The sequence below is a fragment of the Indicator indicator genome, chromosome 9 (genome assembly GCF_027791375.1).
Source record: "Indicator indicator isolate 239-I01 chromosome 9, UM_Iind_1.1, whole genome shotgun sequence".
Classification (NCBI taxonomy): domain Eukaryota; kingdom Metazoa; phylum Chordata; class Aves; order Piciformes; family Indicatoridae; genus Indicator; species Indicator indicator.
The window spans coordinates 37,644,749-37,657,988 of NC_072018.1; the positions used below are offsets into that span (position 1 = coordinate 37,644,749).

At 62.3% G+C, this 13,240-nt stretch overlaps 1 protein-coding gene across 1 annotated transcript; it reads left to right on the forward strand.

Annotated features, from left to right (window-relative positions):
* Positions 1-206: 206 nt before the first annotated feature.
* Positions 207-8,813, forward strand: KLF11 (KLF transcription factor 11). Its single transcript, XM_054383393.1, has 4 exons — positions 207-248; positions 2,939-3,193; positions 5,227-6,094; positions 8,536-8,813. The coding sequence occupies exons 1-4, from the start codon at positions 207-209 to the stop codon at positions 8,811-8,813; spliced, it is 1,443 nt and encodes a 480-aa protein (XP_054239368.1).
* Positions 8,814-13,240: the final 4,427 nt, after the last annotated feature.

Genomic DNA, 13,240 nt, shown 5'->3' on the forward strand with positions numbered 1-13,240 from the left:
TGCGGCGAGCGGCGATTGGCGAATAGCCGGCGTGGCCCCGCCTTTTCCCCCTCCCTACCCGCGCTGCCTGTTGTAGGGCGCGTCCTGGGTTGCTTTCCCTGCCTGGCCGGTGGCTCCCGGCGGGCGGGCACGGGGAGGGGAGGAGTCTGTGCCGCATCTGCTGCTGTTGTTCCCCCGCTTACACCGCCGCCCGCCGGAGTCGCGCCATGCACGGGTCGCCTTCCTCCGAGATGGGAGATGCGTCCGCGGTAAGCACCGGGAGGGCGGAGTGAGAAGGGGGCAGCGAGGGGGGCCTTGCACCCTGAGCGGGGAGCAATAAGCTCCGGTCCGGACACGTGCTCTGTGGTGGGCAGGGAAACGGGGGCCGTTAGCGCTTCAGTGGGGACGGCGGCGTCTCGGCACTGTTATGCGCCCCGACGTGGGTGCGTGGTGGGTCGGTGCCGTTTTATTCCCCCGGTGGTGGGCCGGTACCGTTACCCGCACTGGGCGGCGATAGGTCGGTGCCATTTTATCCCCTGGGGGTGGGTGGTGGATCGGTGCCGTTACCCAGACCGGGCAGTGATGGGTCGGCGCAGTTCCTCGCCCCGCGGGCAGGGGTGGCTGGGTGCCGTTGCCACCGAGCCCTCAGGGCTGGGCGTTGCCGCAGTCACCTGGGGGGCGGGAGGGAGAAGGCGGCCGAGCGGGAGCGGCTCCCCCCGCGCCGCCGTCTCCTCCTCGTTCCCTTCCCGCCGCCCTCAGCAGCGCCGTGAGGCGGCGGCGAGTGGGCAGCGGCGGCGGAGGCCCCGGCGGGGTGAGGTGAGGACAGGCGGCTCTGCCACCGCCCCGCAGCGCTCCAGGAACCGGCCGGCAGCGGCCGCGGTGGGCGATGGTGCCTGGGGAAAGCTGCTTTCGAAGTACAGCACTGGAGGAGGGAGCTGCCGGCCCGGCTGCCTCTGCCTGGGGAGCACCGGAGCCCCACCTGCTGCGGGCCCGCAGGGTTCTGCTCCCCCACATCCATCCCCGTGCTCCTTCCCGTTCTCCTCATCTGTGGTGCAGGCTCTCAAGCTTCTCTCAGGGCAGTTAACAGCTTTAAAGCATCTTCATGCCTGGTAGAATCATGGAATGGAGGGGTTGGAAGGGGACCCCCAGAGCAACCCAGTCCAACCCCCTGCCACAGCTGGGTCACCCAGGGCAGGGCACACAGAACATATCCAGGTGGGGCTGGAAAGTCTCCAGAGGAGACTCCACAACCTCTCTGGGAAGCCTACTCCAGGGCTCAGCAGCCTCACCCCAGAGAAGTTTCTCATGCTGAGGTGGAACCTTTTGTGCTCCACTTTGTGTCCATTGCCTCTTGCCTTGTCTCAGGACGCCACTGAGCAGAGCCTGGCCCCTTCTTGCCCCTACTTCTCTGATATTTATTGACATTGCTCAGATCTCCTCTCAGCCTTCTTCTTTTCAGATTACCCAGCCCCAGGTCTCAGCCTTCCCTGCTCACAGAGATGCTTCAGGCCCTTCAGCATCCTCAGAGCCTGTTTGCCACTCTCTGGCATCTCCCTGTCCCTCTGGAACTGGGGAGCCCAGAACTGGTACCCCCTGTTTTGGGTGGGAGCAGCACCGAGCAGCCTTTTGGATGCCTGCCCTTGAAGGTGTTTGCTGGGCAGGTTGCTGTGGTGCAGACAATGTCACCCTGCTCTGCATCTTGGTGACACAGCTGAGCCAGGGTCACACCACCCTTGCTTAACTTAGTAACAAAACTTGCTGGCTTAGGTGTGCAGCTGATGTCACCCAACGAGTTTAGCTCCTCTCCAGGGCCCGAGGCCCTGATGACAGCCTGCTGGAGCCTCCTTCCTCCAGAGCCTTCAGCTCAGGAATGGAAGCAATCCACACTCCTGAATCTTCTGGGATTGAGAAGCTTGGACCAAGACCCTTGAGCACCATAGTTGCTGGTCCATGCTTCTGAATCTCAGAAGATTCCAAGTCAGTTGGAGTTGCCTGACTGGAAGGGTTTGGACACCTAGTTGAGACCACACAGACCAATAGCTTCTGGTGTCCCTGCCGGGCCCTGTGGGAGCCTGGAGGAGTTTGGATGTCCCTTGACAGAGAAGCTGAATTCTTGGCAAGCTGCACACACAGGGAAGAGACCTCTAAGGTCATTCAAGTACAACAAGGTTCAAACCATTCCTCACTACAAGCCCTGACAGAAAGTCCCACCCTAGCTTTCCCCTAGGCCCCCTTCAGGTCCTGGTCTCTCACTCTCTGCTGACATTTGGGTGCTGGATGCCAGCAGGATGAGGTTGGTGCTGCCCAGCAGCCAACTGTGGGGGTCCAGGGCTCAGCCTTGACCAAGCAAGGTGGAAATGAGGATTTTTCCCTCCTCCTTGCTTGCCTGCAGCAGGGGAAGTGTTTGCTGAGAGCTGGGTAGCTTGGGAAGTGTGAGCTGCCCACCTCTGCTGCTCTCCTGCAGATCCCACTCTGTCTTCCTCACTTCTTGCTGATTTTGGGTGGTTTTGGTCAAGAGCAGCAGGGATGGGTGAGTAAGAGTGGGGCTGGCTGGCAAAGGTCTGGCTGCAGGCAGCATGTGGGTGGTGCTGGCTCTGCCCTGCCTTGCCCTGACAGCAGGATCTGGAGGTCAGGAGGGAGGGGACAGGGACAGGCTCTGCTCAGCTGCACCCTGTGATAGGCCAAGGGGCAATGGATGGAAACTGCAGCACAGGAGGTTCCACCTCAACATGGAGAGGAACTTCTTCACTGTGAGGGTAACAGAGCCCTGGAGCAGGCTGCCCAGAGAGGTTGTGGAGTCTCCTGCTCTGGAGCCTTTCCAGCCCCAGCTGGATGTGTTCCTGTTGTGACCTGTGCTGGATTCTGTGGTCCTGCTCTGGCAGGAGGGTTGGCCTGGAAGATCTCCAGAGGTCCCTTTCAACACCTGACATGCTGTGATCTGTGGTCCCTGGGGCTGCAGGTGGACATTGTGGACATCTTTGAGTCCCTGCGGGAGCGGCAGCGGCACGACAGCGAGAGGTCCTCCTGCAGCACCCTGGAGCTGAACGACATCGAGGCCGTGGAGGCCCTGGTCTGCATGAGCTCCTGGGGACAAAGGTCCCAGCAAGGGGACAGCCTCAGGATAAGGCCCCTGACGCCCTTCTCAGACTCTGGGGACTGCACGATGCAGGCCGAGGCCGTGGCCGAGCTGCCGAGGGACTGCTTGGCCACACTGGTGAGGAGCCAGGTGCCACCCACCTGGGCCTGGCACCTGGGGGGGCCTCTGGAGGGCTCTGAGCTGGGCTGCTCTGCAGGGTAGCTCCAGCACAGCCAGAGCTCTGCTGTGTGCACACAGCACAGGGGTGGGCACCTGCAGGGGAGTTCTGCTGTCACAGGGATGACAAATGGACTCAGAGTGGTTTGGGGTGGCAAAGCCCTTTCAGCTCACCCAGGCCAACCACTCTCTGGCTCTGCCAAGGCTGGGGCTGAGCCATGGCTCTCAGCACCACAGCTCTGCCTCTGGGAAACACCTCCAGGGATGGGCATTCAGCCACTCCTTGGGCAGCCTGTGCCAGGCTCTGAGAACCCTTCCAGTCAGCAAGTTCCTTCTCATGTCCAACCTGAACCTCCCCTGGGGCAACTTGAGACCAATTTCCTCTCCTCCTATCACCTGAGACTAGGGAGCAGAGCCCAGCCCCCACCTGGCTGCAGCTTCCTCTCAGGAGCTGTAGAGAGCAATGAGGTCTCCCTCAGCCTCCTCTTCTCCACACCAAACATCCCCAGCTCCCTCAGCTGCTCCTCCCCAGCCTTCTTCTCCAGACCCTTCCCCATCTCTGTTGCACTTCTCTGACCTGCTCCAGCTCCTCAGCATTCTCCTGGGAGTGAGGGCCCCAAAATTGAACCCAGCTCTCAAGGTGTGGCCTCCCTGGTGTCCAGTCCAAGGGGATAATCCCTGCCGTGGTCCTGCTGCCCACACTATTGCTGCTCCAGGCCTGCTCCTTGCCCACCTGGGCACTCCCTGGCTCAGCTACAGCCAGGGTTGGTAAGGTAGAGTTTGATCCCCTGCTAAATCTGGGTGTGGGAGCCCCTGCTGACAGGTGAGCTGACGTAACAGGGGCTGAGGCTGCTGTTGGGATGGCTCTGGTGGCTTCTTGGAGCCCCCTGAGGATGCCTTGGTGACTTGGCACTGGGTGGCAGGGGCTGTTGGCACCACTGGTGTGGTGGCTGGAGGGCAGAGGCCAGGCCCCAGCGCGGGGCAGGGTGCTGGTGCTGGCTGTGTTGGCACTTGCAGAGCGTGGGGCTGCTGCAGCTGACTCACTGCTCCTGACTCACAGTCACTGCTGCTCTGCTGCATTCTGCTGCAACAAAGCAGGGCTTGGAAAAGGTCTTGGTGCCCTCCAGGTCCCAGGCAGCTCAGGCACGTTGCAGCCAGCAAGCTTCCAGGCAGGGGAGAGGGGAAGAGCAGAGAGAAGAGGCTGAGGCAGAGAGCTGCTGCTCAGTGTTGGCACTGCCCCTTGAGCAGCACAGGAGCTGGGCAGGAGCTTGCAGGGGAAGGAGGTGGTGGCAGCAAGGGAGCACAGAGCAGTGGGTGAAGTGGACAAGAGGTAATGGGCAGAGGCTTGAACAGGAGAAGCAACTTCTGGACTGTGAGGGTAGCAGAGCACCACAACAGGCTGCCCAGGGAGGTGGTGGAGTCCCCATCCCTGCAGGTGCTCCAGGAAGTGTGGAGGAGAGGCTGAGGGAGACCTCATTGCTCTTTCCAGCTTCCTGAGAGGAGGCTGGAGCCAGGTGGGGCTTGGGCTCTGCTCCCTATCTCAGGTGCTAGAAGGAGAGGAAATGGCCTGGAATATGTCAGGGGAGGGTTAGGTTGGAGAGGAGGAGAAATTTCTTTGGTGCAAGAGTGGTCAGGGACTGGCACAGGCTGCCCAGGGAGGTGGTGCAGTCCCCATGCCTGGAGGTGTTCCAGAACCCTGTGGCCATGGCACTTGGGGCCATGGTTTGGTGGCCATGGTGGGGCTGGGTTGGGGTTGGACTGGAGGATCTCAGAGGCCTTCTCCATCCCAACCCATTCCATGGTTCCAGGGCTGCAGCTGCCTTGTTGCCTTTCTGCTGACACTCTGCATGCTCAGGATGGCCTCCAGCTGCACTGGGATGTCCTTGCCCAGCAAGGGGTGGGTGCAAGGGCTCTGGGGAGGGGGTGTCCCTGGTGAGGCTGCTGGGCACTGTGCTGGGAGCTGCAGCCCCTCTAACCCTGTTCTCTGCCCACAGTGCATGACCCCTCCGCACAGCCCGGACTGCGGGGAAAGCCTGCCCGCCCTGGGGCTGCCCTCACAGCTGCCCTGCTGCAGGACTGTGGCACCAAACAGCACTGCCCCTGCCTGCCAACGGCCGGCTGCTGGTGGCAGGGAGAGGCTGGGCACAGCCTACGCCCCCTGGCCCTGCAGGGCCATGGCCGCCAGCGTCATCCGGCACACCGGGGACAGCCCTGCCTGCTACCAGCCTGATGAGGGCACAGAGTGGGCAGAGCTGAGCCCAGGGGCCGCCCCCAGGCCACCCCAGCTCACGTCTGCTGCAGATAACCCAGCTGGCAGCACCTCTCCAGGGCACCAACGTTCTACAGGTGACTCCAGCAACCCAGTGAGCAAGGAGGGAGCGCCCCCAGCCCGGCCTGCGTCCCCCAAGAGCTGTGACAGTAACTTGGCGAAGAGAGGCACCCCGGTGGCACCCACTCCCGCTGCCAGTGCCCCGGTGCTGTGCCAGATGATCCCCATGCAGGGGCACGGCAGCGTGGTTGGGGCCTACATCAAGCCCGCAGCGGTGCCCAGCGCCATGCAGTCCCTGCTGCCGCCCAGCCCGGTGCTGGTGGGGCCTTCCGTGCCCCAGGGCACCGTCATGCTGGTGCTGCCCCCGCCCGCCACCGCGCGCCCGCCCCACTGCCCGCCGGCACTGCTGACTGTGGGCAGCACCAAGCTGCTGCCCCTCGCTCCCGCCCCTGTCTTCATTGCCTCCGGGCAGAGCTGCCCCCCGGCTCCGCTGGACTTCTCCCGCCGCAGGAACTACCTCTGCAGCTTTCCCGGCTGCAAGAAGACCTACTTCAAGAGCTCCCACCTCAAGGCTCACCTGCGCACACACACCGGTGCGTATGGGGCACTGCACCGCGCAGGGGGCACTGCCCAGCACTGGCTGCCAAGGGTACTGCCCCCGCTGCTGGGTCCTGAGGGCACTGCCCCTGTGCTGGGTGCTGAGAGCATGCAGGGGTGGGGCTGGAAGGGACCTCCAAAGCTCACCCAGTCCAACCCCCTGACAGAGCAGGGCACACAGAACACATCCAAGTGGGGCTGGAAAGCCTCCAGAGAAGGAGACTACACAACCTCTCTGGGCAGCCTGCTCCAGGGCTCAGCAGCCTCACACCAGAGAATTTTCTCCTCATGTTGGGGTGGAACCTCCTGGGCTCCAGTCTGCGTCCATTGCCTCTTGTCCTGTCTCAGGACACCACTGACAAGTGATGCCTGGATCTGGGAAAAGAATGGGAATGGGAAGAAGCAGGGGGGAGCAGCAGCTGCTGCCCATCCTGGAGAAGCAGCAGTGTCCATGTCCAGCAGAACAAGGGCAGACTTTGTCCTGAGCCCTCATCTGACTGCAGCCTTGCTTGAAGCTCACATGCTCTGCTTTGGGTCAGCAGGGACAGAAAAGAGGAGACAGGAGTCAGGCTGCCCTGAGCTGAGGCTAACAGGGAATGTCCTGGGGGCCTGGGCTGCTGGCTGAGCAGGTAGAGCTGCTGCAGGAGGGGGGAAGGTAGAGGAGAGCTCATTGTGGTTAATGGCAGCTGGGTGCTCCAGGGAGCCTCAGCAGGGTGCAAGTGTCACAGAGGGCTTTGATCCCTTCTCTGCCTCCACCTTAGAGATTGATTGGTTTGGCTTGGAAGGTACCTTGATGGTCATCCACTTCCAACCCCCTGCCATGGGACTGGCACAGGCTGCCCAGAGGTGGAGTCCCCATCCCTGGAGGGGTTCCAGAACCTTGTGGCCATGGCACTTGGGGCCATGGTTTGGTGGCCATGGTGGGGCTGGGTTGGTGTTGGACTGGATGCTCTCAGAGGCCTTCTGCAAGCAGTTCCATGATTCTTGGGGACAGTTTCTGATGCTGAGGGATAGACCCAGCAAGAGGTGGGTGCAGAGCAGCTCATTCCAAGCCTTCCTGTCTTATTGCTGGGCTTCCCCTGCTCTCCCTGCCCCCCCAGACAGTGTGGCAGGTTGGGTGCTAGCTCCCCTGGCAGGGTTTGTGTTTGTTTGCCAGCTTTGTCGTGACAACTCCTGTGGGGAAGCAGCTTAAAGCCCCTGTGGAGCTGCTAATCCTGGTAAGCTAAAGCTCAGGCTGGGTGATGCCTCTGTGGGTGTCCCTCAGCTGGGGTGCAGCCGAGGACAGCCATCGAGGTGCAGCTGCCCCCTCCTTGCCCAGCCCAGCTCCCAGGGCCAGAGCAGTTGGCTGTCCTGTACCCCTGTGCCTGCGGCTGAGGAGCTGGGTGGGTGCCACAGCCAGCAGGGAGCTTCCCCTAGAGTCTGAGCTGGCAGCACTGCTGCAGGGCTTCCTCTTCTCCAAGGGGGCACCATGGATTGGGGTCATGGGGTGGGTGCTGATCTGCAGATTACTGGGGGTTGCAGGAGGTGGATCCTGTGGGGTAGGAGAGGGCTGGGGTTAAGCTGTGGCCCAGGCTGAGCAGAAGCCGCTCAGGCCCTGCAGGCTGCTGTCGCTCCTGGCTGGAGTTCTGGGGCTCCATTCAGATTGCATTGGGCTGGAAGGGACCCTCAGAGGGCATCTTGTCCACCCCCCTTGCAGTCAGCAGGGACACGTCCAGCTAGAGCAGGCTGCCCAGGGCACCTTGGTTGTCTCCAGGCTTCCTGCTTGTCCCCGGTGCTTGCTGAACGTGCAACAGCTGTAGAGTCACACGGGGCTGGGGCGGGGCAGGGCAGGCAGCTTGGAAGCCAGAGAAACATGGAGAGTTTGGATAATGGGGAAAAAAAATCAACTCAGCATTTGAAGAGGGGTAGTGGAATAAAGAGAAGAGCTCGGTCTGGAGAGCAGGGCTGGGGAGGAGCAGCTGAGGATGGAGAAGAAGAGGCTGAGGGGAGACCTCATTGCTCTGTACAGCTCCTGAGAGGAGGCTGCAGCCAGGTGGGGTTGGGCTCTGCTCCCTAGTCTCAGGTGATAGAAGGAGAAGAAATGGCCTCAAGTCGCCCCAGAGGAGGTTTAGGTTGGACATGAGAAGAAACTTCCTGAGTGGAAGGGTTCTCAGTGTGGTACAGGCTGCCTAGGGAGGTGGCTGAATGCTCATCCCTGGAGGTGTCTCAAAACCTCAGAGCTGTGGTGCTGAGCATCGGCCGGGTCAGAGCACGGTTGGGCTGGATGAGCTTCAAAGGCTTTCCCAGCCCAAAGCCTTCGGTGCGTGCTCCAGAGCACAGCTGGGCCGGGGCTGAGCCGGCTGCGCTGGTGCGGAGCCGGGCAGTGCCCGGTGGCCGGGCTGGGGGCGCTTGTCCGGCCGTGTCGCGGGTGCTGAGCCGGTGCCTTGTTTCCCCGCAGGAGAGAAGCCGTTCAGCTGCAGCTGGGAGGGCTGCGGGAAGCGCTTCGCCCGCTCGGACGAGCTGTCCCGGCACCGCCGCACCCACACCGGCGAGAAGCGCTTCGGCTGCCCCCTGTGCCAGCGCCGCTTCATGCGCAGCGACCACCTCAGCAAGCACGCCCGGAGGCACGGCACGGCCCGGCGGGGACCCGCCTGGACCGCCCCCGCCCCGGGCACTGCCACCGCCGCGCAGCCACCGCGCCGCGGCCCAGCCGCACCGGCCCCCAGCCAGCCTTAGCCACCGGAACTGCTCCCGCACCGGCCCCCAGTCAGCACTCTTAACAACTGCATGAGGGCCACCAGCAGCTCCCGTGGCTACAGAACTCTTCTGAGGGCCACCAGCAGCTCCCATGGCTACAGCAGAACTGACCTTGTCTTCTCCCCACGTTTGTGGTACTTTAGTTGCCTCCAGCTTAGCCCTCTGCTGCTGCTGTGCCCAGCCTGTCCTGGCTCTCCTTCCCCCTGCCCTGGTTTTTGGGTTTATTTTTCCAATTCTTGGGCAGATGCAGTCAGCAGCACTTGAGGGAAGCAGGACCCCAGGAGGTGGTGTTGGCAGTAGGTCCTGCAGTGCTTGCTGGACACTCAAGCAGAGGCCTTTGGGTCACTTTGATCCTGATCTTTTCTACAGCAAATCTGTTTGGATTTATTTGGGGCGGGGGGGAAGGTGCAGGATGAGACCCAGGGCTGGGGCAGCTCCTGGTGCTGGCAGTGTCAGCACAGACTGCTCACCTGTGCTGCTTGGGACCCTCACCCTGCAGGGGCTGGGGCTGCTGTCTCCCCCCCCAGGGCAGGTGGTGGTGCAGCTCTGAGGACCACCTGTGGCATCCCAGCCCAAGGCAGAGCTCCTGGCAGCAACCCAGTGTGGAGCTCCTGGAGGCTCTGTAAGCTCCCAGGTCCTGGTGAGTGACCTTGGGCAGCGCTGAGGCTCTGTGGGGGAGGCACAACCACTCACGCTAAAATTGATGCTGTGCTGCCCAACAGCATGGCCACGTCTGCTGGAGTGTGCAGGACACCCCTGGGCCATCAGCTGGGTGTCTCTTTAGGTCTTTTCTGAGGACAGGAGAAATAGAAGTTAAGGTTTGGGCTGTTTCTCTGTTCTGTGATTCTTGTGCCCCTTAGGACCTTGCCCAAGGCTCTCATTCCCTGTGCCACAGCGCAGCATCAATCATGTCTGGGCTTGGGGCAGCAACCATCTCACCCTGCTGGTGCCCTTCAGGTGGCCTTACTCTGCCCAGGGCTGTGTGGACTTGCCCCTGACTGTTAAACTGCAGGCTCTGCCTCCAGGCTGGGCTTGGGGTGGGGAGGGGGCCAGGAGGGGGCCCTGGCTGCAGCAGGGCTGTGCTGGCCTGGCACAGGGAGCAGGGGGCTGCAGGGCACCTGTGGTGGTGGAGCACCAGGGCTTTGCTGGCAGGCAGCTGCACCACCAGGTGTGGTGCCAGGAGCTGTATCCTGTGGGGGCTGGAACTGTTTCATCCTGGCAGAGCAAGCAGCTCACAGGGGAAGCCTTCCTCCTGTGCCAGCACAGGCATGGCATAGGCAGAAGTGTCTCTAGGTGGTAGCCACTGGAGAGCCCTGAAAGCTTTTCATCTTCTGCTGCTGAGCTCACCCAGCCAGCCCTGCAGCCTGGCACCAGCCTGGCACCAGCCTGCCTGGGCTTGCTCCCAAGCTGCTGAGCAGCCAGGATCTTGAGGCCTGGGGCTGTCAGCCAGGCGGGCATGGGGCCCTCCTCACCTACACCGGGCAGGAGGGCTGGCTCTGGGGGTGCCAGGGCCAGAGGGGCACTCTGGAGACCTCCTACCCGAGGAACCATGGCTGTGATGAGTAGCTGTTCCTCATGGCTCACCCAGACATGGATCCAGCCACAGCTTTGTTCTCCCCTCACCTTCCCCCTGCCCCAAGGCTGCCTGCAGCTCCCAGCTGAGCTGTTGCAAGCTGCAGGAGATCTCATGGGGTGGCTCCCTGGCACGTGGGCACAGCTGGCTGCCCACAGCTGCCCCAGCACTCCTGCTTGGCTGCTTCTGGGCCACCAGGGAATGGGTTGGGTTGGAAGGGACCTTGAAGATCATCTGGTTCCACGTCCCCTGCCACAGGCAGGAGCCAGCTTTTGCCTTCGGTTGCCATCAGCTGATGCCAAAGCGCAGGGACTGCTGCAGGCCACCTGTAGGAGTGGCCAGGAGGGCCAGGACTGGTAGCTCTGAGCTCGAGCTGCTCTGCAGCAGGGCTCAGGCCCTCTCCCCAGGGGTGGTGGCTGCCTGCAGCAAGGTAGTGTGCCCTCTGCTTCTGCAGGGGGATCACCGCAGGGAGGGGTTGGAGGGGACCTCCAGAGATCATCCAGTCCAGCCTCCTGCCAGAGCAGGAAACCCAGGGGAGCTGAAAACTCTCCAGAGAAGGAGACTCCACAACCTCTCTGGGTAGCCAGCTTCAAGGCTCAGCACCCTCACACCAAAGAAGTTCCTCCTCATGTTCAGATGGACCCTTCTGGGTTCAGGTTTATTCCTGTGACCTCTTGTCCCCACTGAGGATCTATGCCAAGGAACCCCAGGTACCACCCCCTCCCCCTACACCCCACCACAAAGGGGCTGCACAAATCCTGTGCTCCCCAATAGCTCCCAGCCTCACCTGCCTGGGAGCTGGGGTTCAGCCCTGGGATGGAGCCTGCTGGGTTCTGGTGGCCTCCATCTTGCACCCTACACTTGGGCAGTGCCAAGCTCAGGCCTGGGCTGGAGGCTTGCCCAGCACAAGGTTTGGGGTCAGTGAGGGGAGCTCAGTGCAGCTGAAACCTGACCCAAAGTGGTTTCCTGCTTTGCTCCCTGCAAAAGCAGCAGCAGGAGAGCCTCCTCCAGAGCACCACCTCCCAACACCTCCACCTGGAAGCTCTTCATTGCCTGCCTCTGGGAAAGAGGCTCCCAAAGGGAGATGCTGCAGAGGAGCTGGGCTGAAGTCAGTGCTGGGTGAGGCCCTTCAGGCCTGGGTGAGCTGTGGGCATGCTGCCCATGGAGCCTCCCCTGTCTCCTTCCCCTGGCCACCCTCCTACTCCCTACTGTGCAAGGGCAGCAGCAGCCCTGCCCTAGATGTGCCTCCAGGCCCCTGCTGAAGGTCCTGGTGGGGCTGGGCTCAGCAGCAGCTCTGCTCCAGATGCTGGAGGTCCTGGTGGGGTTGGGTCCAGCCGCAGCTCTGCTCCAGATGCTGGAGGTCCTGGTGGGGTTGGGTCCAGCAGCAGCTCTGCTCCAGATGCTGGAGGCCCTGGTGGGGCTGGGCTCAGCAGCAGCTCTGCTCCAGATGCTGGAGGTCCTGGTGGGGTTGGGTCCAGCCGCAGCTCTGCTCCAGATGCTGGAGGTCCTGGTGGGGTTGGGCCCAGCAGCAGCTCTGCTCCAGATGCTGGAGGCCCTGGTGGGGCTGGGCTCAGCAGCAGCTCTGCTCCAGATGCTGGAGGCCCTGGTGGGGCTGGGCTCAGCAGCAGCTCTGCTCCAGCTGTGCCTCCAGGCCCCTACTGGGGCTGGCTTGTGCTCAGTGGCAGAACTCCTGCTCAATGCTGGCCATCAGCTCCTCCTCCAAGCAGTCGTAGGTGACCGTGGGGTGCCCCAAGGGCTGACTGCTGCTCCTTGCAGCACACCTGCTGGGCAAGGCAGCCACTTACTGCTGGCACCAGAGACAGCCAAGCCCTGGAGGCAGCAGCTGCCCCTGCTCCCATCTCCTGCTGGGAATGGAAAGGTCATGTGCAGGTCCCACTGCCTGTTGGATGAGGCCTTGAGCAACCTGGGCTGGTAGGAGCTTGAAGGTCATCCAGTCCTAGCCTGGGGCTATGCCCATGGCAGAGGGTTGGAACAGGATGATCTTCAAGGTCCCTTCAACCCAACCCATCTTGGGAAGGCTGGAAGCTGCAGGAAATGCCAGAGAGGAGAGATTGTCACCCCCAGCAGCACCATCTGCTGCCTTCACCATCACTGCCAGGAGCAGCTCTGCCTCCCCTTGGCCTGGCAGCTGGGGTGAGTTTGGGCAGTGGCTCCAGTGAGACAATGAGGAGTTGCTGGTTGTGAGGTGCAGTGACCCCTCTGCCATGTGGTGCTGGGCTGGTGGTTGGTCCTTCCCAACCCAAACAGCTCCAGGTTTGCTCCAGTGCAGGGGAAGGAATGCAGAATCAGGTGAAGGAGAAGGACCCTGAGAGGCTTTTCCAAGGAGGCTTTGTCACACAGGGCAGGAGCTGCTCTCTGGGTGAGGAGCATCCATGGCACTTCTGGCACACGCAGCAGCTGCTCTCCTGCTGCTCTGGAGCAAGTGGCACCCCTGCAGCCCTTCCTCTGCTTTCGTCAGTGCAGGTCAGAGAGGCTTCTGCCCCCTCCAGCCACTCTGACCCAGTTGGGTGAGGGCCATGCTCTGTGCATCAGAAGTGGTGAAGTGATCCCAGAGCCACCTCCTGACCAGCTGGCAGGGTGGCACCAGGGTCGTGTGGGTGATGTGTTCCTGAAGCCACCTCCTGGGCAGCCGCTGTGGCACCAGGGTTGTGTGGGTGTCCCATGCTGGGTGACACTGCCCTGTGCCCTTGGGGGCAGCTCTGCAAAGCTGCTGAGGGGCCTGGAGCATCTCTGTGGTGAGGAGAGGCTGAGAGCCCTGGGGCTGGTTAGTCTGCAGCAGAGCAGCCTGAGGGGGATCTGATCAATGCTGATC